Below are 27,901 nucleotides of genomic sequence, written 5' to 3'. Positions count from 1 at the left end.
CTAAACTGTAGTAGTTTCTTATTCTGTCTTGTTGAAAGAATCCTGACTAACTAGAGTCATCACTTGAGAAAAAGATCCATAGTGATTATATTGAGATGAGCTTCCATGTTTTTCTATGTATCTGCAGTCACACAGAGAAAAAAAAAAGACTTTTAAAGTGTGTTCTCATATTGCTAAATATTCCTTCTTCCTCCCTCTCACTGTTTTCTTCATAAAGAGTTTTGCCCATTGGTCTCAGAGAACATTAACAATTTCAATATTCCATAGTATTAGAATCAGCCCCCTTAAGAACAATGGTGACATATCTTCCTAAGAGTTTTAAATCTTATTTTAAATCTTACTTTCTGGATATATGTAACATGCTGAAAGACAGATCCCTACAGCAGCTGTAAGAGAGGTATGTTCTGCCTCTTAATGCTTTTCAGCCCTTCTTGGACATACGCAGTTGCTTCACAACTGACCAGCACACTATCTGTGGAGAACTGCCATGAGCATGCTGAATGCATTCAAACACATAAGGCCCTGTGGTGCCTGGAGGTGGTGTTGGGCACTTGGCTTTCAAGCCTAGAAAAAACACTTTTCTGGCACCATGGTGTGCCTGCTTGGATGCCCAGTCCTTGTGGTACAGAATACTGGGACAGGCATTAGTAAATATGCTGGGGACAGTCTGGGAGGGAACAATTTATGCTAGACTTCTAATACTCTTCTAATCTTTTACAAGAAGAGGCACTATAAATAATCTTTCACTTACAGCCTAAGTTCGTGTAGCCCCTCTGCTGTGAAACACCAAATCAAAAGCAGGGCTGACACAGAACTGACCACAGAGTCTTACATTCACTCACTCTCCAAAAAAAAAAAATTATTTTGACCCAAAGATCCCTTTTTAAATCTCCAAAGAAACCTGCTGAATGCTGCAACCCTTCTCTCAAAAATCAAACTAAATCTAGCACTATCTTTATATTAACTATGGTGAGGCCAATGAATTTCCATCAATGTCATAGTGCAAATGGATTTGTGTTTTGTGGGTAAACACAAAGCAACACATAAAGCATTCTGCCCTATGAAAAGCTAAATGATGCCACCAGAATCTAACCGCACTAAAGGACTTTGAAACTTTCTCACTTCACCTTGGGATAACCTGGAAATAAAAATACAATAAAAATACATCAATAAAGCTTAACATATAAAAATACAATTCATATTTGAAGATGAAGAAACTGTATTTCTTCTGTTCTACATCCTATAGAATCCTTTTGGGTTCAGAATGCTTAAAACAGGTATAAAGGACTTTGCCCCACATACTGTGGAAGCTCCATGCAATAGAAATACAGTGCACAAGTGGTTGCATGTTGCCTGGTCTATCTGATATTGCTGGTACTTTTGACAGGAACATTTATTAGACCATGTTAGCAGTAGACAAGAGAAGAGACTCCCTCCGATACCTATAATTGTCTTCAGGAGACTGACCATACATTGTAGTCATGTCAAATAAAGCAGTTATAAAAACATCCACCACATGCAATCACTTGCTGCTTTCTGAGAAATTATTAAAGTCATGGCTTGAGAATGATCAAAGAGAGAAAAAAAAGGGGTCACCATTTTAAAAAACAGTAAGAATGAGATCATGTTGTACATGAAAATCATATGAAGGTGACTCCAAATTCCAGGAATAATCTCTCTTCTCCTCACCTCTCCACTACAGTATAGCATGACCTGTGACTACTGAAATCAGCAGGACTTTTCATCATTTATTTTACAAAGGGAAGTAATCAAATGTTAAGCATCTCTTTTTTTATGGGCATCACTAACTAATGTTGGGGGAAGATTCCCAGCATTTATAATAGTTTTGAATAGCAGTTTCATAGAGGGCTACAATCCTCCATCTTAAGTAAATACTGTATTACCCCAGAAGTAGGTCCAGAGAAAGTGAAATAGGACTGTTATAATTTTTCAACCAGGGTACCACCCTCAGGGGAATATACCACTAAGCTCCAAAAAGGGTGGTCTGCAATGTCTGGGTATGATTAATTTTGCTATCTGTACCCTACACACCCTTCTTCAGAAAAGTCAGGGGATTCTGTCCTGTTCCTGGAAAGTATCCATTTGCACTGAAATGAGAACGCTGTTCTTGCTATCCACTCAAAACTAAGAAAATTCATCCACTATGATCTACACCCACAATAACACCTGTATAAAGTAAGAGGAAGTAACAGATGTGTTTTCCTTTCTTAGATCACAGAGGTACCTCTCTTTTTTGCTCTTGAAATCTGGTATCTGTCTGAAGTCTGTCAATGATCTTTGCTAAGATGCATTTGCCTTTTTATTTGTCTGTGACATTTACACACAAGTTAGCCTTGCATCATGCTGCTCCAAGTTCAGCTTTATTAGTCTACAGAGACTCAGGACTCCGTTGCATCTTTTCATTCCCTGCCAACAGCAAACTGTGACTACAGGTAACTGCCTGTTTTCTAAGTATAACCACAAGAGAAAAAGAGCAGAGGTGAATGGATGGAGGGCAGCAGGAATGAAAGTCAGCACCTTTTGCACAATGATGAAACATTTGACAAGGTGAATCCTTTAAAAGCCAGGCAGCTCCCTGAAGTTCCTCAAGTCTTTTCCGGATACTTGGCAGTGCTGAAAAAGAAGTGTGATGTGTTGCAAACGGAATCCTAAGGCAAATTAAACAGTTTAATGGAAGATAAATTTATCAGGAAAACATGGCAACTTGGGAGAGTGTCACCATGCCTTAGATCATTATGGGTAACAAGAAAGCAGAATCTAAAGCACAAAATTATAAAGGAGAAGGGAGAAATAAACAGTTTTTAAGATATTCTGAAGCTACTGGAGAAAGGCTAGGTTGGTCCTTTGCCAGTGTCAGAAGCTCTTTGTGCTAACAAAAGGAAAAGTGTTTTTCAGCTGTTTTGAAACACCCAGCTCTTTTTAAACCAACAAGGGTGAGACACCAAAATACTTAGACTGGCCCATAGTTTTTACAAGCCTTGTACGAAAGAGTGAGAGAATAAAGAAAACTAATTCATTTCATGAAGTAGCCAAAATACTGATGTGGAGCTATGATGATTTCATAGCCACAGGGTCCTAAACTGCATCTATGTGGGGGCATGGCATGATTTTGCCTCTCAGTGCCTTCTAAGTAAACCCACCCATTTTTAACAACTATTTTTGTATAGCAAATACCCATTTCCTAAGTCTGCCAACACCAATTTGGAAACACAACACCACACAGTTTTCTTTTCAGAATTTTAAACTTTGACATTCTTGGGCCTCTTTCAAAACACACACAGATCAAACAGTTAAAAAAAAAATCACTTAAACCATGATTTAGCAACCATAGCTAAAAAAAAAAAATAAATTGCCCAGTGTAAAAATAATCAACATTTAGAATCATGATTTACCTCAGTGTTAAAGTACCTTCCAAATACATACCTTACAATGTTCCAGAAAAATTCTGAGTTCTCAAAAGGATTTCAGATTAGCATGACAATAATGTGGTGGAATCCAACTCCAACTATTCTGTATTTTTTAAGCCAATGGAACGTCATGCTTAACATTTAATTGTTCTTTAACTAAATAAATGCAATTAGGATTGTTCCTGTAATCTTTCTGAACAAGCTGAGAAATATACCTCATATCTACCCATGTATTTGTGGAATCACTGATGGGGTTGTTGATGGAAGATTAGAATTTGCTGCGTGAGTTGCTGACCAATGAACCTTGCCAGCATATCCACGGATATCTGGAGGGCTAAAGGAAAGAGTTAAAGGGGGGATGAGGGGTGGAGAAAGGGTAAATTAAATGACTGCAGGCTTGAAATATGACTTACAGATCAGTTCTAAAATAGCTAGTGTTTATCAAAGATGGATGGGGTAAAAACTCTTCATAAAATAATGAGTATTCCTTAGAATGTATGAACTGGCATAGATTCTTTTAAGATCTGGGAAACAACTTTCTGATGATCTAGCTGATGATCTGACCCAAAATATTTGGTTAGATATGGCAAAAGTGAGTTCATTTAGTGACTTTTCTTTTTTTTTTTTTTTTTTTTTTTTTTGAATACCTGTATGACATTCAGGATTAAAAGCAACATTTAATCTCAGAGAAAAAATGGGGTCATGGGGTTTGCATAGAGCACAAAAAGCAAGGAAATAATCTTCAAAAATGTGATACAGATTTATCTCATACTTAGGTGTTAGCTTCAAATATGGAATTTAGGTAGCAGGCTTTAGGCCAACAGGTGTGATTTCTCATGGCCTAAAAGAAAAATTATTTCCCAAATAATTCTAAAGTTCTCTAAATTTCCCCTAGGATTTATTAAGAATGCATTTACATGCATATGTAATATTATTAACACTGCTCAGACACATCAACTTAAATTCTAGCTTGAGTACACCAACGGACTGAGACAGTATGTGCCACATCTTGGAAAAACTAAAGCCTTTTTAAAATTCTGATGTTGTCTTAATGTGAAATTAATAAAGAAAATTCCCTAAAGAGACAGAAGAAAGAATTCTACTTATCTGAGGTAGCACAACAGAAAAATTTGATAGCAATTGATGCAAGATGAAGCAGAGATGGACAAAATTAAAGGGGAGGGCGGGGAAAGGTGGTATTAATATGAATTCAGAGAGATAATCCAAGATTAAAAATAAAACAATCTAAACCCCCAATATGACAGCTTTTTTGCAGAACAAAGTTATTCAGAGAGTATTATCAGTACTGTTCTACACTGACAGCTCAAAATAGGACACTGTGGAATTATACATATTTCCAGACTGCCCATATACATGGAGGTAACAGTTCATGACAAGTTGTTTCACCCACTGAATCAGCTGAACACTTGAGATTGTAAACCTTGCCTCCATTAGTCTTTTGTGGGTCTTCAGACAACATGAATGATAACAGTGCCTCCTTTAAAATAATCACTGAGGTATTTTTTGGTTCCCCTGTACTCTGCATAAAAATAAACAGTTCCTTTAATTATAAAAAGTGCATAGAGCTATTAGTCTCAGTACAGCTGATCAGCTACTTCTCCGCAACTAAGTTCAGCACAGGATACAAAACTGGACATATGCATGAGATGTGGTTTACCAGAAAATTCTTTGACTTGTGTGCTAGGAACCTTAGCTCTGAAATTCCTCACCAGAACAGTGAAGGTAATGACAAAAAGCTTTATCAACCTACCACAGTTATAACAAAGGACTGTGGGTGAACTCTACTTGCCACAGGAGCACTGACAGTATGTTGTAGTCTTTGTACCCACAGTTAGCAGAAAGATCATCTAGTTCTTTGTCGTATTTTGGAGTAACCTTGCAACAACCCATATATTTATACACTGCTATACTCCCTGGGCCATGTTCCAGTACATGATCCTCCAGAGAAGATGGCTTTGTAGAATCCATACAGCAGTTTTGTAGCACCTGGGAAGCTGTTACTTATAGAGAATTTCTAAGTAGTTGGCTGAGCAATAACAAATCCGCTCCCTGTCTTGACAGCAGCCATGCAGGGGTGATGAGTAGGCCTGAAAATCTAGTACAGCAGTAGAACATATTTTCAGCACTAGGAAGAATGACTTGCAGACAAATTTGCTTTTTCATGTCAAAGTAGACAAGTGTTAGGTTACCTGCAGATTAGGTAACTATGTAGAAAATTTCATCTGCATATGCAGAGATCCCAGTGAGGGACACAACAGACATTTGGGGTGTGTGAGTATAAGCACATGCATTCATCCAAACCTGAAAATGTGGCATCACTTTGAATCAGTCAGACTGTGAACAGAGTTCTATTACCCTGGTGATGTGGTATGTACCAAGATATCTCTTACATGTAATAAAGAAATTCCATTGATTTCCTTGAAATTGTATGAGCATCACAGAGAAGAGGAGATCATAAGAAGAAGCCCCATATTAACTTGCAATATTTTATAAGCCTATTTGGAGTTAACTCACATAATAACTATACAGCTCTGGAGATATTAAAATACATTATATGCTGTGAGGCATCTGATTGATACAATCTTCTGACCTTTAAAACTTGCAAAACTAGAAGAGAAAAGCATCATAAATGGCCAAATGTGACCCAAAAAAATCAATCCTGAGAGATGACCCAAGATGAAGATTTGTTCTAGACTGTTAGAAAGGACTGACAGAAGTTGGTATATCTGTAACATGTGAGAAGAATGCAGCTCTGAAAGAGAAGAGAGATGGGCAGAGAGAAGCTAAAAGTACCAGGATATTAAGAAAGCTTACACTACAGTAAAGCAGCTGTTCTCCTGGGAACCTGCAAAAAAGATGCAAAAATGTGCTGTGGTTATATATATGTGATAAAGCAGAAGAAATTGAGGTTAAAAAAATACCCCTTTGGTTTTTTGTTTTTGGATCAGGCTGTCTAGCTCTTGTGTGTTTTCTCTGATGAGCTGCTAAACCAGATTGTTGCTGCTAAAGAAAACAACTAAGTACCAGGCTACCACTGGGCAACATACAAAACCCCTCTGTGGTTATGCTGTCGTCATCAAGCTTTCTTTCTGTAACCGTGACATCTCTCTTGTTCATACACTTCCTTGTTATCATGCTAGCAACTCTTAGTCTCAACAGTAAGCAACATACAGTGTTGACAGTTGAATCTGTGCAAGACCTAAGATTTTTCAAGTGGAATGTAGTGATTCTGAGTGCCTCTGCTTTGGTGTGCCTCTGTTTTATATGTCCATCTCAGGATGTCTTTGAAGATTTTTATTTCCTGGTAGTGTTCAGGAAAAACAGTGTGAACTTAATTTAGTTGAACACCCATACTGACATTTAGAGCTGTCTGAGATGCCTTAATGTATATGAGATAATCCTATAGCACAGGACCCTGGGAGATCCATACTGTTCTGAAGCAGCAGCTGGAAGTAATGGCCTAAGGTGTCTCCAGGGCATTAGATGCCCAGGTTTGCCATGTACATTCCATGTCAGCTATTTTTATGGGAGCAAAATCAAGATTCTCCCAAATAATTTGTAATTCCTGAAAAACTTGGATCTAGCACATCTTGGATTCAGTTTGAGCAACTGAGGTATGCAAGTTCTTTGTGCAAAACCTCTGCCTAGTGAAAGCAATCCAGTAGATTCTTACCTTGCACTTTCAAGCAAAGAGTTCCTAATATCTTACTTTTTCTTAGAAACACTGTTGTATAAATCTCATAGACCTAAATCACCAGATTAAGTCATTAACTAGCTCTTCTGGTTACTGCAATTATAAAATAGGCCTCTCGGGTCTCACTCACAGTACATAACACTTGCAACTGGCTTCCACCTCAATTTCCCTTCCAGGAAGACTGACATGTTACACGTCTGTGGCTCTTCTTTTACTCTATGATCCTATTTGCCAAGCAGAATAACCTGTGGTAAAAATGCCTCAGACATGATCCTATGTCAGGAAACTCAATGTATACAGACTCTTGTGTTGGGAAAGAATATACCTGGAGAAAACTTCTGAAGTCAAAACAAGATGCTCCATGCAAAGTGAAGAATGGGACTGACAAGATTGTTGAACAGAGAATTCTGGGTTTAATTTCATATCCTTCTTCCTCAGCCATCAAAGCAGGATAGAGAATGGGTTTTTACAAATGGATTTGGGATTTCTAAAAGGATAAAACATTAAAATGGTAATTCCCCAGAAATATTTTGAATCATGTTGAACTGGAACATTTTGTTTCTACAATTTCAAATACTTTTATTCTGCTTTCAACTTTTTCAAACCCCCTTTCTAGTATGGGGTAATATTTTTCAGAAACAAGAAAGCATTTCAAGCCAGCAATAAAATCTCCTTTGGAAAATGTCAGGATATTTCAGCATTTCCCACCCTCAACCCCCTGAATGACTCAACTTGAAAATCATTAAAAAGGCATACAGGGTGGACAAGCTGTCAGTTTCTGAAGAAAAGCTAGTGTGGGAAAGCTCTTAGGCAGCCCATGAAAATGACTATGCAAGGTGCAAGGCAGCAGAGGGTCCTGTCCCCAGCTAATTGTGGCCTGTGAGGTTTCTGTGGTAGCTTGAAATGGTAAGGGATGTATGCACACAGTCAGTTGGAAGCTGACTACACTGAAGAAATATGACTGAAGTCACTACAGATTTACTGATGTGATAGTAGCATTTTGCCCAATGTGCTTGGGAAACCAAGAATAAAGGGTAGTTTCAGAGAACAGCCTTGGGCAAGAACTGCAGGACTTGAAACACTTAGGACTTGTCTTCCTAGAAACTGTATGTCTTAAGTTTTCATTTCAATCAACTGCTTCCAGAAATGGATTTTGGTCAGACCCTGTCCTTTTTCTTACATAGACAACCTCTGTGGCTTTGGACAAGTCACTTCAGCCTCCTCAGTCTTTCAAAAAACGAAATATTTTTAAAAATCTTTCAAAAATTAATAGTATAATATACTTTACCAGTGTTACGGCAATGAATTAGTTGATGCTTCAAAGTGCTGCTAAGTAAATAACACTTTGTTAGAATGCATATGATTGTGTAAGCACTGCCCTCTACTGAGTATTATGAGAGCTGATGAATTATGAGTAGCAGGTTTTAAAATGTTAACAATTGCCAGATTTTTACTTAATTCTGGAGGCAGGTGCTTTTAATGTGGAACAAGAAAACATAATCGCTGTCCTAACCACTTTTGTCAGATTTCAAGAGGTAGGTTCCAGTAAGTACCAGGTGAAAATCAGGAAGTTGCTGTGCTATAATACAAAGAACATGCAAAAGAGAAAATCACACTTGACTGATATGAAATTGTTGCTGTGTACGCTGGAATACACTAAATGTGCTACACTATTACTACACTAAGTACTACCAACTCACTGAAGGTGTAAGGGAGTTCTGACAATGCCAAGAAGGAGAGTTATTTGTGTCTGTAAGATTAAGCCTTTACCAGAGCCCTGCCCATGAATACTACAGAGGAAATCCCCATCACCAGTGTGGGAGGCTTTTTTTCCATTGACCCTTAAAACACCTGCAGAACTAAAATACCACATAGAGCATAACCTTGCTTCAGCAGCTGATTGGGGAAGAGGTCAACAAAGGACAAAGCTGGTGACTAGGGCTGGAGAAGAATTATACAAAATTACATACTTATATTTAAGAACAAGAGAACAGCAGATTATTATGTTGGGAATCCAGATGATGCAATAAAACCAGTTTCTTTATGATTTTCAAAATTATTAGGCTTAAAATACAGGACTGGTGCCACAGCCAGAGGTTCAGCTACTTAGACCATTGGTTTCACTTTGAGAAACCTGGTCTACTGGGGGCTGATGGCCCCATCTGTCAGAGAAGATAAAGAGCATCTTCACTCATGGGCTTGCCAAGCTGGTGAAGAGGGCTTTAAACTAAAGTTGTTGGGAAGGGGAACCTCAATCCCTCTCACTCCCACCAGCTTGATGCCAGTGCCAGCAATAGATGCCCAGAGCCTGGAGAGGGGTCACAGGCCAGCAGGAGAGCACCTGAAGAGCAACACAAAGGAATTACAGCCAGTAAATCAGCTTCACTGGGGGCCCAATTTAAATGCCTTTATGCAAACACAAGTAGCATGGGGAATAAAAGGAGGTAGAGACGTGCTCATGCCTGCAGGGCTACAATCTTATTGGCATCACAGAGATGTGGTGGGATGACTGCTACAACTGACTTGGGGGTGGATGAAGAGCCGACTCAGAGCTTGTGGGTCAGGATTAAAGGGAGGGCAGGGGTAAGAGATGTTATACTGCGGGTCTGCTACAAGCCACCTGACCAGGAAGACTGAGCAGATGAGGCCTTCTATAGACAGATAGGAGCAGCCTCACATTCACAAGTCCTGGTCCTCATGGAAGACTTCAACCACCCTGATATCTGTCGGCAGAAAAAAATCCAGGAAGTTCCTGGAATGCACTGATGATAACTTCCTTCTCTAAGTGATAGAGGAGCCTATGAGGAGAGGTGCTATGATGGACCATATTCTCACCAACAAGGATGGGCTGGTGGGGGGCGTGAAGCTCAAGGGCAGCCTTGGCTGCAGTGACCATGAAATGGTGTTCAAGATCCTTAAGGCAGTGAGGAGGGTGCACAGCAAGCTCACTACCCTTGATTTCCAGAGAACAGACTTTGGCCTCTTCAGGGACCTGTAGCATGGGATAAAGCCCTGGAAAGAAGAGGGGCCTAAGAAAGCTGGTTAGTATTAAAGGATTACCTCCTCCAAGCTCAGGAGTGATACATCCTATCAAAGATGCTAAAATGCCAGGACGCCTGCATGGAAGAACAAGGAGTTCCTGGACAAGCTAAAACACAAAAAGGAAGCCTACAGAGTGTGGAAGCAAGGACAGGTAGCCTGGAAGGAATACAGAGAAATTGTCCAAGCAATTTTCAGGTTAGGAAGGCCAAAGCCATGATAGAATTAAATCTGGCCAGGGACATCAAGGGCAACAAGAAAAGCTTCTATAGGTATGTCGGTGATAAAAGGAAGACTAGGGAAAATGTGGGCCCTCCCTGGAAGGAAATGGGACACCTGGTTACCTGGGATATGGAGAAGGCTGAGAGGTACTCAACAACTTTTTTTCCTCAGCAAGTACTCCAGTCACGCCACCCAAGACACAGAAGGCAAAGGCAGGGAGTGGAAGAATGAAGAACTGCCCACTACAGGCAGTCAGGTTTGAGACCATCTAAGGAACCTGTAGGTGCACAAGTCCATTAGACTTGATGAGATGCATCTGAGGGTCCTGAGGGAACTGGTGGATGAAGCAGCTACGTCACTATCCTTCATATTTGAGAAGTCATGGCAGTCCGGTGGAGCTCCTGCTGACTGGAAAAGTGGAACCATAACCTTTTCCTTTTTTAAAAAGGGAAAAAAGAAAAACCCAGGGAACTACAGGGCAGTCAGTCTCACCTCTGTGCCTGGCAAGATCACAGAGCAGATCCTCCAGGAAACCATGCTAAGGCACATGGAAAATAAGGAGGTGATTGGTAATACCCAATGTGGATTCACTAAGGGCAAAATGTGCCTGATTAATTTAGTGGCCTTTACACTGCTGGTAGATCATGGAAGAGGAACTGATGTCATGTACTTGGACTTGTGCAAAGCATTTGACATTGTCTCACATGACATACTTGTCTCTAAATTGGAGAGACGTGGATTGATGGATGGAGCACTCGGTGAATAAGGAATTGGCTGGATGGTCATGCTCAAAGAGTTGCAGTCAATGGCTCGATGTCCAAGTGGAGAGCAGTGACAAGTGGCATACCTCAGGGGTTGGTGTTGGGACCAGTGCTGTTTAACATCTTTGTCAGTGATGTGGACAGGGGGATTGAGTGCACCCTCTGCAAGTTTTCTGACAACACCAAACTGTGTGGTATAGTCAACCTGATGGAGGGAAGGGATGTGCCATCCAGAGGGACCTTGACAGGCTTGAGAGGTGGGCCCATGCAAACCTCATGAAGTTCAACAAGGCCAAGTGCAAGGTCCTGCACATGGATCAGGGCAATCCCAAGCACAAATACAGGCTGGGTGATGAGTGGATTGAAAGCAGCCCTGCGGAGAAGGACTTGGGGGTATCAGTGGATGGAAAACTATGAGCCAGCAATGTGCACTCACAGCCCAGAAAGCCAACTGTATCCTGGACTGCATCAAGAGAAGCGTGGCCAGCAGGTCAAGGGAGGGGATTCTCCCCCTCTACTCCAGTCTCGTGAGACCCCACCTGCAGTACTGTGTCCAGCTCTGGGGCCCCCAACATAAGGACATGGACCTGCTTGAGTGGGTCCAGAGGAGGCCACAAAGATGATCAGGGGTCTTGAGCACCTTCCTTATGAGGACAGGCTGAGAGAGTTGGGGTTGTTCAGCCTGGAGAAGAGAAGGCTCCAGGGAGACCTTATAGCAGCCTTCCAGTACTTAAAGGGGCCTACAGGAAAGATGGGGAGGGACTCTTTATCAGGGGTTTAATGATGAGAGGTAACTGTTTTAAACTGAAAGAGGGTAGATTTAGATCAGATAAGAGGAATAAATTCTTTCCTGTGAGGGTGGTGAGACACTGAACAGATTGTCCAGAGAGGCTGTGGATGCCCCTCTCTGGAAGTGTGCAAGGCCAGGTTGTATGGGGCTTTGAGCAACCTGATCTAGATGAAGGTGTCCCTGCCTGTGGCAGGGGGGTTGGAACTAGACGGCCTTTAAGGTCCCTTCCAACTCAAACCAGTCTATGATTCTATGGAAATGCACTTCTGAATAAAAAAGAGATTTTTTCAAAGTAGTTGTTAATAACAAGAATGAATGAAATGGGTCATTACTTATTTTCACTTATTAATAACATGGAGCCTCTCAAAAGTGCCCCGAGAATTTTGCAGTCTGAGCCTTCCTGGAAGTCACTGTAGCTGTGCTCCTCCCCTGTGTAACTTGCCCAAGGGAGCTGAAAATACAGTGTTTCTTCAGAATTTGGACCATCCTATTCTTCTTTGATACACATTTGGGTTGGAGCAGCAGTTAAACACGGGATCAGATTTTTAAAAGTGCTCAGCACCTAAAAGTTTCACTCTGGTGTCTGTGGCCAGATTTTCACAGGAGCTTAGCAATCAACATGCACCCAGAATGTCAGCTCTTTCAGAATTCTGGTTTTCATGTGTGGTTGCTGAGCTATTTTTGAAAGCCTGTCTGGCTGCGCAAAACATACTCTTTAGCTCTCAGTTGCGTCCCTACCTGGTATGTGGTTAGCTACGTGACATATAAAGCCAAATGCAATATTCATCTTCACAAATAAATAAATATTATAAGCAAATAATTAATAATCGTATCAGTAAGAAACAAAGACAAAATAACCAAGGAAAACAGGAGTTCAAAGTCTTCTAAAACATAGCAAAGAGGTCTCAGTTCTGCAAAATATATGAACAGGTATACAATTCTATCACTGTTCAGAAAATCTTAAGCAGATACCTTTAACTCAGTGATTGCAATGGAATTTAAACTTCATGGATTTGAAAGAAATCAAATACAAGAAGAGAGTTTAAAGTAGGCAGACAAGTAGATAAATTACAAACAAAAAACACAGTAAGAAGAAAATATGCATAAAAATTTGATAAATTTAAGAATACAGCTAAAGGCACTTGAGACACTGGACAACTGTTGCCCAGTACACCTAACAAAATAACACAAGCATCCTACAATGAAAATACAAAAAAGCATCAAAGCATTCAATTTGGAACCTTGATAGTTAGTGGCATAAAAAGATGAGATTCAAGCTTACAGCTCCTGTGCTCTGACAACGTAGTCCACTTGATGGAGCACTGAGCTGTAAAACAAGATCATGATAAGTTTTATAAAGATTCTTGGAGATCTGCATTAGAAAGAGATTTTCAGAGTGCTCTTTCACAACAACTTCTAATTTTTTGACTGGGTCTTTTTTTTTTTTTTTTTTAAATAAAATTCTGTGTTGCCCTTCACAAAGAAATGACAGAAGATTCCAACTTTTAGGCATACATTGCAACATAACTGAGGATGAAAGAGAGGAAGAAGTTCATCCTAAAGCAAATTAACAAATTCAGGAGTGCATACCAAGGACATTAAGAATGATGCTCCATTCCAGGGCTGGAAGAGACCTCAAGAGATGGTGTAATTGATCCCTTTCCCCCAAGACAGGCTTTAATGAAAGCCTGGAAGAGGATGAGAGGAACTGAATTACCATTCAGGATCTTTAGTCAAGTGTGAAGATGTGACCTGAGAAAAGCATTTCCACAGCTCCCTTAGGGAAATGTCCACTGATCATCCTGGATTGCCACCAGATCACAAACCCAGTTTTGATTAATAAATTCAGATTAATAAATTCAGCACTTCTAGATGAATTACAGCACTTATGGCATGGCTTTTTACATGTGATGAAGGCTCTCACAGCTATTCCATGTCCAAACCACAGAGAAAAACAGAATAAAAAAAGACTTGGATTCCTAAGTCTTCACTTGTGTCTCAGCCTATCTTTTAAGAACTATGGCCATCATTTTGTGCTACTTAGTATTTTTTAAGACCAAGTTTCAGCAAAGCACCATTTCTATAGCTTAAAGCTCAGAGTTTGGTAAAAAGAAAAGGCACAGGCTAGGGCTCAGGATACATGAAGTTTTATTCTTAACTGTGCTATCCCAATGGGTTTTGGCAAACCACTTAATCACACTGCACCTGGATTCCCATCCATAAAACTTCCAAATTACATGGTAACGACTTCAGAGTATTACCTAGAGTACTGGGTATATGCACAGCAGCTTTTTGCAACACTGATCTTATACTAGGGGCTTTTATGATCAACTGCAGCATAAGTTATGACTTTTACCTTTTTTCTAATTCCTTAAGAAAAAAGAAGAAAAACAGAAGACAGTTTCCTGTTCTGCCAAAAGGAAGAGAGAGTGGGTGCAAGGGTAAGATACAGAACATGCCCAGGTTCACCACTCTTCCTGTTTGTCTCTGCAAAATTACATGACAGATGACTCTTAGCTAGTTTCATCTTTGCTAATAATTTGAATGGCAACCACTTACTTGCATGATCTGGGGAAGAACAGTGTCTCACTCTGGAGTAATGCCTGACAGCTGATGCTGTTACCCAAGTAGAGGCAGAAAAGAGTGAAAGTGACTGTCTACAAAGAGATTTTTACATTTTACAGACTTACAGAGCATATTTAGCCTTCTAAATCCAAACAGATCTAACTTTTCAAGGATTTTGGTGTGAGTCTAGTAGCCTTAATATCTTTACACATCTTTCCAGAACTACTGGCAAACACTCAAAGTGAAAAAAGTATAGGGATCACTTTTGGGTCTTCTTTCTTCTGCTTAAAATCACAGCAATCTTGATGTCTGACAGTCATAGACAGAGAATAAATATGAAAATAAATACGAAGAACTTGATAGAATTTTTTCAGGTGAAGTTGAGTTTTTCATAGCTTTGAGATGTCAGAATCTTTTAGGTCTCATAGAGACCTTGGTCTCCTGGTTGCTAGAAATCAATGAAATCCACAGACTCACTCACTAAAAAACAGGAAAATGACATGGAAAATGTAGAATACCAAGGAAGGTAATACAGATTCTGTTGCTCAGACTTACAAATCCACCATGATACCATATGTTGTAAATAGCTCCAGACAAGAAGTCTGTTTGAAGCACAAGTATACACATCAGCTTCTATTCTTCAAAGGTCTAAAGCAACAGCAGTATGACATGGCAGAACTGAGGGTTAATAACTCTGCTATCATCCCTACAAACTCAGAAATCTCTGTTCAGCACTATGCTGTGTGTTATGTGTGCTGTATTTCTAAAACACATTTCTCAATAATCATTTAATACTATTCTATGTGCTAGTTCAAGCAGAAGTTAAAAGTTAGATGAAAGCTATGAGAAATCAGAAGACTTGTGCAGGAGATGAGATAAAACAACCAGAATGCTGCATTATGTACATAAAATCTTGGTATTAATAGGTTTGATTGCAGTAATATGGGTCAAACTTGACCATCTTACAAGGCTTAGCACCTTATGTTGCCTGTGAAAGTACTGCTGTAATGAGTAAGGCTGTGTGAAACATGATGTGCTGTTCTCCACACATGTGTGACAGCATGTGATGCACTGCAAAAGGATACGCATTCTCCCTGAAACTAATGTAAGAAACAGAAATGAACAGACCTAAGACGGAGCTCAAAAATTCCAGCTACTTCCAAGGTAGCTCCCAGCAACTAGGAATGTTTAGCACATACTCTGCCATATGTGAGTAAGGTCCAGCATTATGCCTTTTCTTCAGAAAAGAGAAGACAATATTTTTACAGCTTCTCCACCTCTGCTTCCCCCAATGAAGTATCCATTCTGTAGTTTCCTCACAAATGTGGACTGTGCAGGACACTGAAAGGACAGAAAAGAAAGGCCTATGCAAAGAGAAAATTTGATTAAGTTAACAGAACAGTGTCTATCCTGTTTTATCAATTTTAGTTGTTACTTTACCATTAAGTTATCACTTTTATCATTTCACTTTCTTAAAAGTTTGCAAATAAATGCTTAATATCAGCTCAAGCTACTAAAGACAAATTTAGGAAATGCTTAAAGTGAAAATCTTTGAATTTCAAAGTTCTTGATCTAGCTAAAAGTAAGGTGTTCCTAATGGCATTCAGGGACCATTTGCAAACTCAAAGGCCATCTAGTGACTGAAGTTAAAAATCACACATTTTTAACATGGCAATATTCAAGTCATACTACCCATCAAACAGAATCACAAAATCATAGAATCACAGAATTGGTTGGAAAAGACCTTGAAGACCATCCAGTCCAACCATTTGCCTAACATTGACAATTCCCAACTACACCATATCCCTCAGTGCTATGTCAACCCGACTCTTAAACACCTCCAGGGATGGGGACTCCACCACCTCCCTGGGCAGCCCATTCCAACGCCCAACAACCTGTTCTGTAAAGAAATACTTCCTAATATCTAGTCTAACACAGGCACTTAAACACTAAAGAAAACACATAAACAATGACACATGCACTTCTACCCAACAGACCTGTTCATTAACACTAAAGAACAGGAAGCATTTGAAGTGAAAGTATGGCATATTTTGAAAATAAACATGGTTTCTTTGGAAGTAAGAACTCTATTCAGAATATCAGCAGAAATTCCTGGCGCCTGCTTAGCTCAGAACCTTCTCTTCTATGTCCACCTGAGCCTTGAATCTAACACAAATCTATTTTCTGCAGCTGGGCATTTACAGGAATGCCTATGTTAGGTAGTGTCAGCATCATTAGGAGCCATAAGGCAAATGTTTTGGGGTATGATCTAGCAGATGTGCTCAGACTAGCTTCACATGCAATCTTTCTCAGTTAAGAAAAACAGAAAGGTGTCTGCTGAGTTCTTAAAACTTGGTTGTGTGATTCATCTAGCAAGATTAACAGCAGGAGGGAGAGTATACTCTGATTTCCATCCCAGTCTAGGTCAGAGCTTGTGATCATGAAGAGTTAATTATACCAAGACAGTATATTGCATTGGTGTTACCACAGGCAGCTTTTACTCCCCAGGATGGGCACACTAAGGGTAGCTTTTGGTCCGATAATCAGTTACTGTCAGTCCATTATGACCATTCTGTACTAGATGGATGGCAGGGTCACTTGGGCCACAGAGGAACTCCTGGATGGAAAAAAACCCTTATCATTTCTGGTTGAAAAGCATGATGCATAGTGTTAGCAGCATAATTTCCCTGAAACTATAACACTAATGGGATACAATAAAGAATCAGGCCTTAATGTTCTATGACAAAGTCATAGTCAAAATAGGTTGCATTTAAGCTTACCATAACACAAGTAGATGGATAAAATCTGCTACACCATCATTTCAGTAGACATCTCTGCTCATTTTATATCAGCTTGCTTGACTAATTTTGTATATCTAGACTGAATGGTGCCTTAGATATATCTACAGACCTACAGTGACCACTGTAGGCAGTTACCACCATAGGCCATTTACTACTGACTCAGTTATTAAAAATGATTTTTCAAGTACAACCTTGAATCTGAAAGCCCACTGCACTTACTGTGTTAACAGACCTAATTCAAGTTATTAAAAAGAATGAGTGCTCCCCCCAATTTTTAAAATTCTTTTGGCCCAGGAACAGATCTTAACTGTTTTCTCCCCTTTCCTAAGTAACAAGCGCTCAAGAGGCCATATCAAAATCATGCTAATAAGAGAAACATACTTTACAGTGCTTGTGTAGTGAGGCTTTGAAGGTCACACATGGTTAAGTGGGATTATGTCTACATTGGCATTGTCAATGTCTTCAAAATTTACTGCACCAACACAGTCACTGTGAGGACAGAAAGGAAATTAAAGATATGTACATTATTCATAAGACAGCTGGTGGAGGCAGCCAAACCATATACTGCATGCTCCAAAATTCTAGTTATTTATTAAACGGTCCACAAGAAAAAACATGGAGATGAACTGCCCTGTGTGCTTGGCATGTCCCAAGATGAAAACAATCATCTGCTGAACTTGCAGCACATAAGAGATGACAGCTGTAGTACATATGTGCAGGGAAATAAGACAGAAATGTGTCATCTCTTGTCCTTTTATGCCCATGATCAGACTGAAATATTCTTCCAAATAGGACATAATGGATCCCGATTTCTAGTTTACAGGTAAAAGGATGGAGTCACCCACAAGCAGAGGAGACTCAGCTATCCCTTGGCATCAGAAAACATCTTGAGATTAGATAACATAGTCTACAACTCTTGCTTCAGAAAATGAGAGATGAATTGCTTGGGCTTAATCAAAAATTTCACAAGTAGAAACAATCCAGGGACATCGTACTTACTTATACAAAGAGATATGACAGATTTGAGAGCTTCGGCTTACACTGTTAAAGACAAAATAGATCAATCACTTTTTTTTTTTTTTTTTTTTTTTTTAGGAGGTCCCAAAAGAGGTGGTGACAAGTCAAAGTTTTGCTCTTTTGCAATGCTCATCTGTATTTGGTAAAAGGCCATAGTAAATGATTAGGTTGGCATATATGCTAAATGACCCAGTTCAGCAGGCAGAATCTTGTCTTTTTATTCTCAGACACTGGGACTTCAGTCAATTTCATAGGATAGTATAAACAAGTTTTTTTTAAAAATGAACTGCTCCTCTACTTGTAACACCACTCTCATCCAATTCTTGAGAACATGGGAAAATTTAACATCAGGTCTGAATTTATTTCGGTCTGTCCCTGCAAGCTGCTCTCACTGTCCATGTCTATATTTGTCTGAAAGAGCAACATTCAAGAAACCACAGTGACAGCATTTTCTATCTCCCTCCACCCTACAGAGGTACCTGTCTCTCCCACTGTATGTGTGCAGTAGCACACCTGTTCATTGAGTTTGCCCGAGCAAACCTGCTGGGTCATGGAGTGGAAAGGAGAAAAGTTCTAGTCTTCCTGTCTTGTTTTGACCAACTTTTTCCTTCCCATCTCTACTTGGCTCTTAACTGAACTCTTCTGAACATCCTGTCACCCTTTACTGGGCTCATCTGAAATGCTCCACTCAGAGATAGAACAGAATACATGAAATACAGAGTGAAGAAAAGACACCAATGCACAGGTGATTGTTTTGGATTCTACAGACAGCAGATAAAACCTTGAGTTTGTACATGTGTATGATCACTATGGTGTTTTCATAAATGTCATGTCTTAACCAAAACATCAGATGTATGAAGTCATGACAATCATTCACTTTACAGATTTCTTCTGCTTCTTATATTTAACTCTCTCACAGGATAAGCATGTTAGAGTAAACTTTTCATATAGTTATTAATGGAATATCTTAACTTCTCTAGTTATAGAATGCTGCTGAATTTAGTCTTCTGCAATAATTAACTGTATGCAGAATTCATAAAGGAGGTGTTCAGATGACCCTGACTCTCACAAAAAAATGAAATTTACAAATCAACAGGTCTCTGTTGAGAGGTAAAAGATCTCATCTGAAATCTGTCCCAGAAGCCTCCAACAACCTAACCCCATAATTAGATGCTTCTTGTAAAGTAGTATTACCTAATTAATTTGGCTTAGCAGATTTTCATGCAGCAATCTGAAGCAACTGCAAGACTGAATTTTCATTTAGTATAAACAAAAATCATTACAGTTACTAATCAGAAGTAAACTAACTTAATGTGAGATTTGTTATGGTACAGCATCATTCCTATAAACCAATTTTTCATCAATATCCTTGTTCTCTCTTTTGGTACTGTGCACGCATATCTTCTGTACCAATTTACAGGGGAGGGGGAGGGAAAACCATGAAATCATTTGAGGCAGTTACTGGAGTGTGCTGATGACCTTAAATGTTCACTTGGAACTGTATTCATTTGAATGCTTTGCTGTGGATTTATGTGCATGACATACACAAATTTTAGGCTACATTTCATTAGCAAAACCTAAAGCCAATTAGCAAGAAATTGACTTGGCTTATTTCAGGTTCAGGATTGTATCTCCTTTTTGTGAAACATTGGGAAGTAGGATCATCCAACACTTCCACTCGATTCTGGAGGCTGGAAGGTAGCATATTATCTCAAGCAGCTTCTTCATAAACTCTAGATGAACAATAGAAAAGAAGATAAAAATGTTCCCATATAATATAGCACAGGAATAACAGAAACTCAATCTATGACCTATAGGACTTTGGATGATAGCACACTTCTGTGGCTCTGAAATGCCTGCATCTCACAAAAATATCAATTTATAGACAATAATCCTTTGGATTTGGCATCTTTAGATTAGATATTAGAAAAATATTCTTTAATGTGAGGGTGGTGAGATACTGGAACAGATTGCCCAGAGCAGTTGTGGCTGCCCCCTCCCTGGCAGTGTTCAAGGCCAGGTTGGACGGGGCTTTGAGCAACATGATCCAGTGGAAGGTGTCCCTGCCCATGGCAGGGGGGGGTTGGAACTAGATGATCTTTAAGGTCCCTTCTAACTCAAATTATTCTATGATTGATTCTATGATTCTATAATCATTACTAACCGACATTAGTAGCTGGATAATAAGGAATTATGTGCCAAAGAAGGATGTAGAAAATAACAAAGGTGTATATTTCCAGTTTAAATGAAAATGAAAAGCCTGGAATTATATGTTGCTTGTTGGGGAACAAGTAATGGTATAGTTTACAGGCTTATCTTCTTTAAAACTGTCTCACTCACTAATTGAAAGAGGTAGTTTATCTTCCAATAAACTTACAGTGATGATGAGATTTATTTTGTCTAAATTTGAATAATCAGTTAAGTGAGACAAGACATAGAGATTAGACACCAGTCATGTTATGCTTGTGACAGGTGTTGGAGACAGATGTACAGAATGCCTTTTTGGAAACTCTGGTTTCTTTTCACTGCGTATAGAGGAAGTGGAGATGAAAGGCACAGACTGGATGCAAGCTTTTAGGTAACTAAATTTCATGAGATGAGTCCTATGCTAAATGCTGGTAAAACACCAGAAGTTCTGAGTGACAGAAAAAGTGTTTGTAGTCTGGTATGTCCTGCTACCTAAAGGTGCACAGTAGCAAAAAAAAAAGATGAAAAAACAAAGAAAAGCACAAGCAAGGAGTGTTTTTAAAAGAAATGGTGTCTTAGTATTTGACTTGTAGAAATAGTGCCTTGCTTTTTCTTTTGTCTATCTTGCAGAAGGATCACTTGATTCCTAAGATAAATCAACTACATGGCAGAAAGCAATGCTATCAACACATATGATCCTATGATTGCTTGTTTAAACTATGTATCTACATTTTCCTAGTTTACTATCTTCTTTTGCATCAGAATGTGAAACATGCATTTCCACATACTTCACCAGCCAGCACTGGAGATCAAGAATGGATCTATTTTTGAAGAGTTTTACTCTAGAAAGAAAATGTAATATAGTGAATACAAGTTTAAAAGCTAATAGACTATCCTTGCCTCTCTACTCCTTAAGTATGTAGCTTTCCATTTGCTACATTATTTATAAAATGGCATAGCAACCACAATTTGCAGTCCCTCACATATGCCTAATGTATCTGTATGATGTTCCTTGGTACAAAAGAGGTCCAACTTAACGGTTTAAGTACAGGCAACACTTTAAGGTCTTTGAATAGTCTCATCAGTGTGGAAGGATGAAGGATGTCATCACATTTTCAGTGTGAGAAAGACAATTAATTTGCCCTATGGAATAACTGATTTTAAAAAATTACTTTTTTTTTTTTTTTTTTTTTTTTGACTTGCACCAAATAAGGTGGTGCCTAAGTATTAAATATATGAGTCTTTATAGCAAGTATGAGGTTCTGGTATCTTTTGTAATTCTGTTATTTTTGCTCTAACTCTGTCATCAGTTACACATAACTGACATTGGTAGTATCAGTCTCACATTAAAGTCTAAATGCCTTAACTAGATAACAACACAAAAAATGAAAATTATTGGAGCAACAGCCACCATTAAAATTTTGTCATGATAACATATAGCTACCTGAAATATAGTGCTTATTTGAATATAATTAGATGAAGAAATGATAAAGTCACTACACTACTGTAATCACTGCCCAAGTATGTTGAATGGAAAGCAGACCAGAAACAAAATTATTTAAATATGTTTTCTGTCATTACAAGAAGAGCATTTGCCTTGAGATTGGGATCCATACAAAATGCAAAAATACGGTTTTGGTCAGGTAGAGCAGGAGCAACTTTCACTGGAGTTCTCCAGCCTGAAAGAAAGGGCTTTCTACTGTGTTAATTGATTGAAATTAAAATAATTGAAAGTGGCATGATCTGTTCTTGTCCAGTTGGGAACTCAGTGTATTGGCTTTCTCAATTTTAGCTAATGACAAGCTTAATGATACTGTAAGTTTCAGTTTATTACTTAAACTAGTCTGCTAATCTGACAAAGTAGGATTCAATGACAGATAACGAATTTAGGGAATTTCTGGTTTGGATTCTGAGTCAGAAACTGAAGATGTGCTCATTCATATTTCTAAGCTGTTTCCCAGAAACCATGAAAGCCAGAACATCTTTTTCTTTTGTTTTTAAAGGAAAAAGTGAGATTCTTATATCACTACATAAATAAATATGCAGAGAGGTCGCACTAAACCAGCAGTCTTACAAGCTTCACTGCGCCTCACTGTCATTCAAAAGCTGTGCACTGTTTTTGACCTCTTATATTTTAAAATTAATAGGAGCATTGACTTTAGCGTGCCCAGCAAGAGATAATAATGACAAATGAAAGGTTTATAGATAACTCTTCCAGATTATTTTGCTTAGTTCTTTAGTTAATTATTCTACTTCTCCTTATATATGGAAAATAAATATAAACCATTAACATTACTTCTTCTCTCTCTTTTACTCCTTTGAAAGAAAAGGCTACAAATCACCCCCTGAAAACAAATAAGCATAAAACCCATCAGCTTATACTAGAAAGACATGCATGTCAAAAGAAGCAACAGAGAAAGAACAAAGTTGTTGATTAAACAAAGCATCACTCTGCTATTGGGCAAGTGAAAAACAAATGCAGAGTGAAATACGTAACTGTGGAGAGGATAAATAATCAAATCCTTAGTGAAACCAGAGTTGTTTTACTTCATGGTACTCAGCTCTGAAGAGATTATTCTGAGTTTTTATGCACCATTTCCAGATGACCTATTAGCTTATTAGGCAGTATCCTATTACACAATTCATTGTGTTATGGGTAATTATTTAATAGCACAGACATTCTTGAGCCTACTGTAGGCAATTTTTCAATCTTAGTTGACTTTGTTTATATGCTACAATAGTTTTGAGCTATGCATGTTATTTATGAGTGTCCTTGAATTGTTAATTTGATGTCTTTAAAGTTGCACATTTTTTTCTTTGCTTTACATGTTGTTGCCTCTGACTAACCTTTCCTCTTTCTCTTCCTGTAGGGAGGTAAAAGGTTTTATCTCAGTAAGTATCTATGTTACAAATGGGCTGCACCATCATTGCCTACAGTCATTTCCTATCATTAAAGGTAGAAGAGGCTGGAATACTACCCTGGTATGTCTCACACTCAATGTGCTGCTTAATCCTGGATTACTCCTCAATGACTACTTCTCCAGAGTAATGATTACTCTGGAGAAAATGCTTCTTGCTTCAGGAGAGGAAGCACTGGGAAGGGAACTCTTCCTATACAAAGGCCATTGGGAAATTAGTATAAGGCAAATACAATTATTTCAACAACTTCTGCATAAAATTCTTCAACACAGCCTCTTAAAGTAACAATGGAATAAAGACAAGATCTTCATGAGGATAAATAATTGATTAGAAGATCAGAGAAGGAGGGAAGGGGTAAATGATCCATCTTCCAGGTGGTAGGACTTTGTTGCTTAACATATTGAAAAATTACCTAGAAACAGAGGGTTTAAAGTTAAGTGGTAGGTTCAAAAAGCAAATGGATATATTTGTGAAGGCAAATCTATGAATCCATGACTAATAACTACAAGCACACCATCCCCTGCTCATGAAACCCTGGTCAACCAATCATCACATAATAGTAAAATATGCGAGGAAGTATGGTGACATTCTTTATTAATTACCCAGAGTGTTGGATGAAATACTGGACTAGTTGGGCTTTTGGACAAATCTAAATATGGCCACTCTAGTTCTGCACTTATTTCTTATAGAAAAGGGTTATTATCAAGTCTACAGGTAAACTCTATAATGTTTCCCATTTCTGAGTTTTTGAAGAAAACTGTGTCTACAGGTATGTCAGTTTCCAGTAGGGGTAAGAAGTCATCTCTGCTCCTTATCAGACTTATCAAATAGCCTGGTTCCTTCTGCAATCCCCATGCCCATTGCTGTGTTAAGCCATACGAGACAGAATAATAATTACAAACTGGCTATGAGGGCTTTGTCACTAGGTTTCCGAATACACTTGCCGAGTCAAATTTTGAGGTCCTTCTAAACACTGTAAAGAAACTTGAGACCACAGATAGAAGGTTAGAAAATTCTGCTGTCATATGAGTGAGAGAAGGGAACTCTACAGGCAAACACTGTCAACTTCCTAAAGACCTTCCAGCACTGAACATCTTCTCTATACCAAGTGAGAACACATGAAGAATGCTCTTCAGCCATCTCCCTTCTCTGGCAGGCTCTGATTCTCCAGTCTTAGAACGACCTGCTTTGAGGGTCTGGAATATCAAAGGTGAGAAGCAGACAGTGTTCAATAAACTTGCTTTGCTCAGTAGATGCAAAAGACTGCTGGGTAAGTTCAAAGTAACACTGTTGACTGCCAAAGCCACAGCAGTACATCCTCTCACAACAGAGAACCTCCTGTCTATTGCAGATGTTTTATATATCTCAGCTTATCTGTCTCAAAGGCTGCTTCTGTCTGGTTTGGTTTGGTTGGTTGGTTGTTTTTTTTTCCCATTCATCCCCAACACAGTGGAGAAAGTGACTGTAGAACAAATGCCTGACTGATCACTCTTTGAACACAACTTCCGCAAACAACTTAGCTGTGGAATGTATTGAGACTGATATCTAGAAAGATTAGCAACTTTCATCACATCACGTGCCCAAGGGCTGTTAGTTGGTCTCTGAATCATATAGTTGAAATCTGGAATTTATTTATGCAATCTCATTAAAAATAGTAGTTTAAAATTCAATGACTTTTTATATCTATATTTACACATTTGTAGTTAATACCTCAGCATCACAGGAAAACTCGGAAATAAATACTAGGTTTGGAAGAACATTTGCACAGCCTTCCTTAAGAAATCCATGTTGGTCTATAAATGTTTCAAGGTTTGTCCCTGCGTTAAGTTTGACTTTTTCCAACAGCTTTAGTGGAGTTAGTATTTCACTCTAATAGTGAACTTTACCCAACAAAAAATCACCAAAAAGTCACCAGACAGTTTCTATCTTCTTTCTGGAGCTACTGTCCATTTCAGACCACTTTCTCCACTGTAACCCAGGTTACTGACTTGATAACATTGTTTCAGATTTTGTCTTGTGTTCATTTCAGGTGTCTCTATGTGCCAGAGTATCTGTATCTCTGTCTCTGTCTGCTTTTCTCTGCGTCAGAAAAATTAATGGTCAGATAGAAACACATATTCAAATCTTTTTTCCTCGTCACTTTTTCAGAGGCTTGCAGAAAAAAAAAAGCTGATCAGTTTTGACTGATGTCTGAGGTCTATATTCACACATAAATGCAGAATGCAGCAACTGAAAAATGAGTGAAAATCATATGGGATGAGGAAGAAAAAAAAAAAAGGAAAATTATGTAGTCTATTTTTTTGTTATATGACTGCAGTAAGTTTAAAGTGACTTAAAATGCAAAGTTCAAAGACAAAAACGGAACCAGAAACATGCCTGAATTCATAGCACATAGAGACTTCATGGTGTCAACAACATGGATAAAGTACAGCTAACTATGAAGTGAGAATGTTACCTCTGTACAGTAAAGTGGAACAAGGAGTTTATTTACATTTCTTTACCATATTCTAAGAAATACTTCCCCTCATCTATAAGCATGTTGGCCTCAGTTCCCATAAAATTTTGGTCTAGTTGTAATGAACATTTATTTATGAAAATTGTTGGAATAGCTTAATATTTATAAAAATTCAACTATATTGCTTACTGCTAATTAAGTCTGCCTTTAGAAGCTGTAGGCAGATATTTCTGCTTTCCAGAATTTTCATCAGAAAATTCTGAATAGTAAATACCAACCCAATTTTGCTTCATATTAAAAAGAATGAATTTCCATTTTGATGCTGTAATAAATACAAAATGAACAGACTCAACTTTATGTGAAACATACTGGTATTAAATAAGAGGGTAATACGTACTTTGACCAACATGTCATGTCAGTTTTAAAGAACTTCTGTTCTCCAACCAACTAGACACTGGAATAGGTCTTTAAATACGCTGCACTGCAACTTGTCAGGAAATACTTAAAGACACAGAAATATCCAGGGGATTTCCCGACTCTGGAGTGAATTGTTATTTTGGTTTACATTAAAACAGGTGCGCATTAGAACTATTGTATATAACTTTAAAATGTACATGAACAGAATTTTAAAAGCATTATTAATTTTCAAAATCTGGGTTTTTTTTAGCATTAGAACGCTCATTAGAATTTGCTCACTGGTATGTCTTCCCTACAGCACGGACAATGAGTCATAGAAACTCTCTACTGCAGTTATATTCAGTTCAAATATCCAGGGCAAATGTATTTTATAAGGTTATTCCTTCATCTTGGGGGTATGGGAGTTCTGAAACTAATTTTATTTATTTGTTAAGCATCACCAATTTCTTTGGCGATTAAGAAATAAAAATCATAGTTTGCTTTACCTCTGAGTCATGCCCTGACAGAAGGCAGCTGACACAGCCCTGGTCTTCCACCTCCTGTCTTGGCTGGTTTTCTCCAGGAGGATCACCTGCCTCCTGTGGGCAGGCTGGCCCCTCTTTCCTGTGACTGGGGACATCACTGTACTCTACCAGGGATTCAATAGGTCTTCCAACATTGCGCTGCAGGTCAGCACCTACTCCCGGGCTCATAAAGCCTGAGCAGGGATCTACTAGAGGCCCATCATCCTGGTGTGGGAATAAAGGGTAATTCAGCCCTACTGGAGGGGTGAATGGATTTAGTTTAAGAATTACTGTTTTTCTCTTCAAAGCTGGCAAAGCCATGTCTGTTCTCAGGAACTCTCACAATAGGCACGCACATCTTTAACAGACGTTGATACTGTTGGTGATCCATCTTGTGAACTTGTTCAACCGACAAGGTGGACTTTTTAAAGGCACTTGTCTGCCTTTCAGCTCTGTGGGAAATCCCAGCCATTCTCTTCTATCGTCCTTATGTGGCAGTAAACTTAGAAAACTCTACTTGCTCCTGTTTCTCCAAGTTTCTGAAGTCCTAGCCAACAAACCACAGAAAAAACTAGAGGTCATCCTCCAGAAGATCAGTGCATAGAAATCATGAAGAGCAAGGCAGTGGTTTAAGTAGTGAATTCTTTCCTGAAAAGAGATTTATCAAGTATGGTACAAGAAGAACAGAGCCACTGAATGAGCAGAGCGCTTTTCCATTGCTTCATAATGATGGAAACCACCTCACAATGAAGTCTCCTGGTGTGAAACAGTTCATGTGTACCAGAGTAATACAGTCCTTCAAGGGGACACACACAGCAACTTGAAGTGGCCCTAGAAATTACTTATTAATCTAGTAGAGACAAAGTGAGAAGTTTTCTGTCTTAGTAAGAATTATATGGTGTTTTCATTGAAGTATTTTAAAATAAGCTGTTCTGCTGGTATCTAGATGACATATATGAATTCAACTGAAACACAGATTTAACACAAAATTTATCAAACACAACCACAGATAAATGCAAATCCAGAAAATTTACAGTTATTACTTGGAACAAGTAAATCACACTGACATCATAGTTTTCCAT

General features: G+C 38.7%; 1 protein-coding gene across 1 annotated transcript; it reads right to left on the bottom strand.

The window, feature by feature from the left end:
• Window positions 1-27,901, bottom strand: SPATA48 (spermatogenesis associated 48). Its single transcript, XM_026841394.1, is given in 12 exon segments — window positions 1-121; window positions 3,655-3,762; window positions 17,703-17,810; window positions 18,321-18,362; window positions 19,425-19,492; window positions 19,942-20,073; window positions 21,100-21,171; window positions 22,122-22,224; window positions 26,802-26,918; window positions 26,920-27,105; window positions 27,107-27,297; window positions 27,863-27,901. Coding segments are annotated over 12 exon segments (1,287 nt in total).

Source organism: Athene cunicularia, assembly GCF_003259725.1.
Source record: "Athene cunicularia isolate RWA chromosome 2 unlocalized genomic scaffold, athCun1 chr2_part1, whole genome shotgun sequence".
Classification (NCBI taxonomy): domain Eukaryota; kingdom Metazoa; phylum Chordata; class Aves; order Strigiformes; family Strigidae; genus Athene; species Athene cunicularia.
The sequence above is the reverse complement of the archived record's forward strand: the minus strand, read 5'-3'. Positions and strand labels throughout refer to the sequence as shown.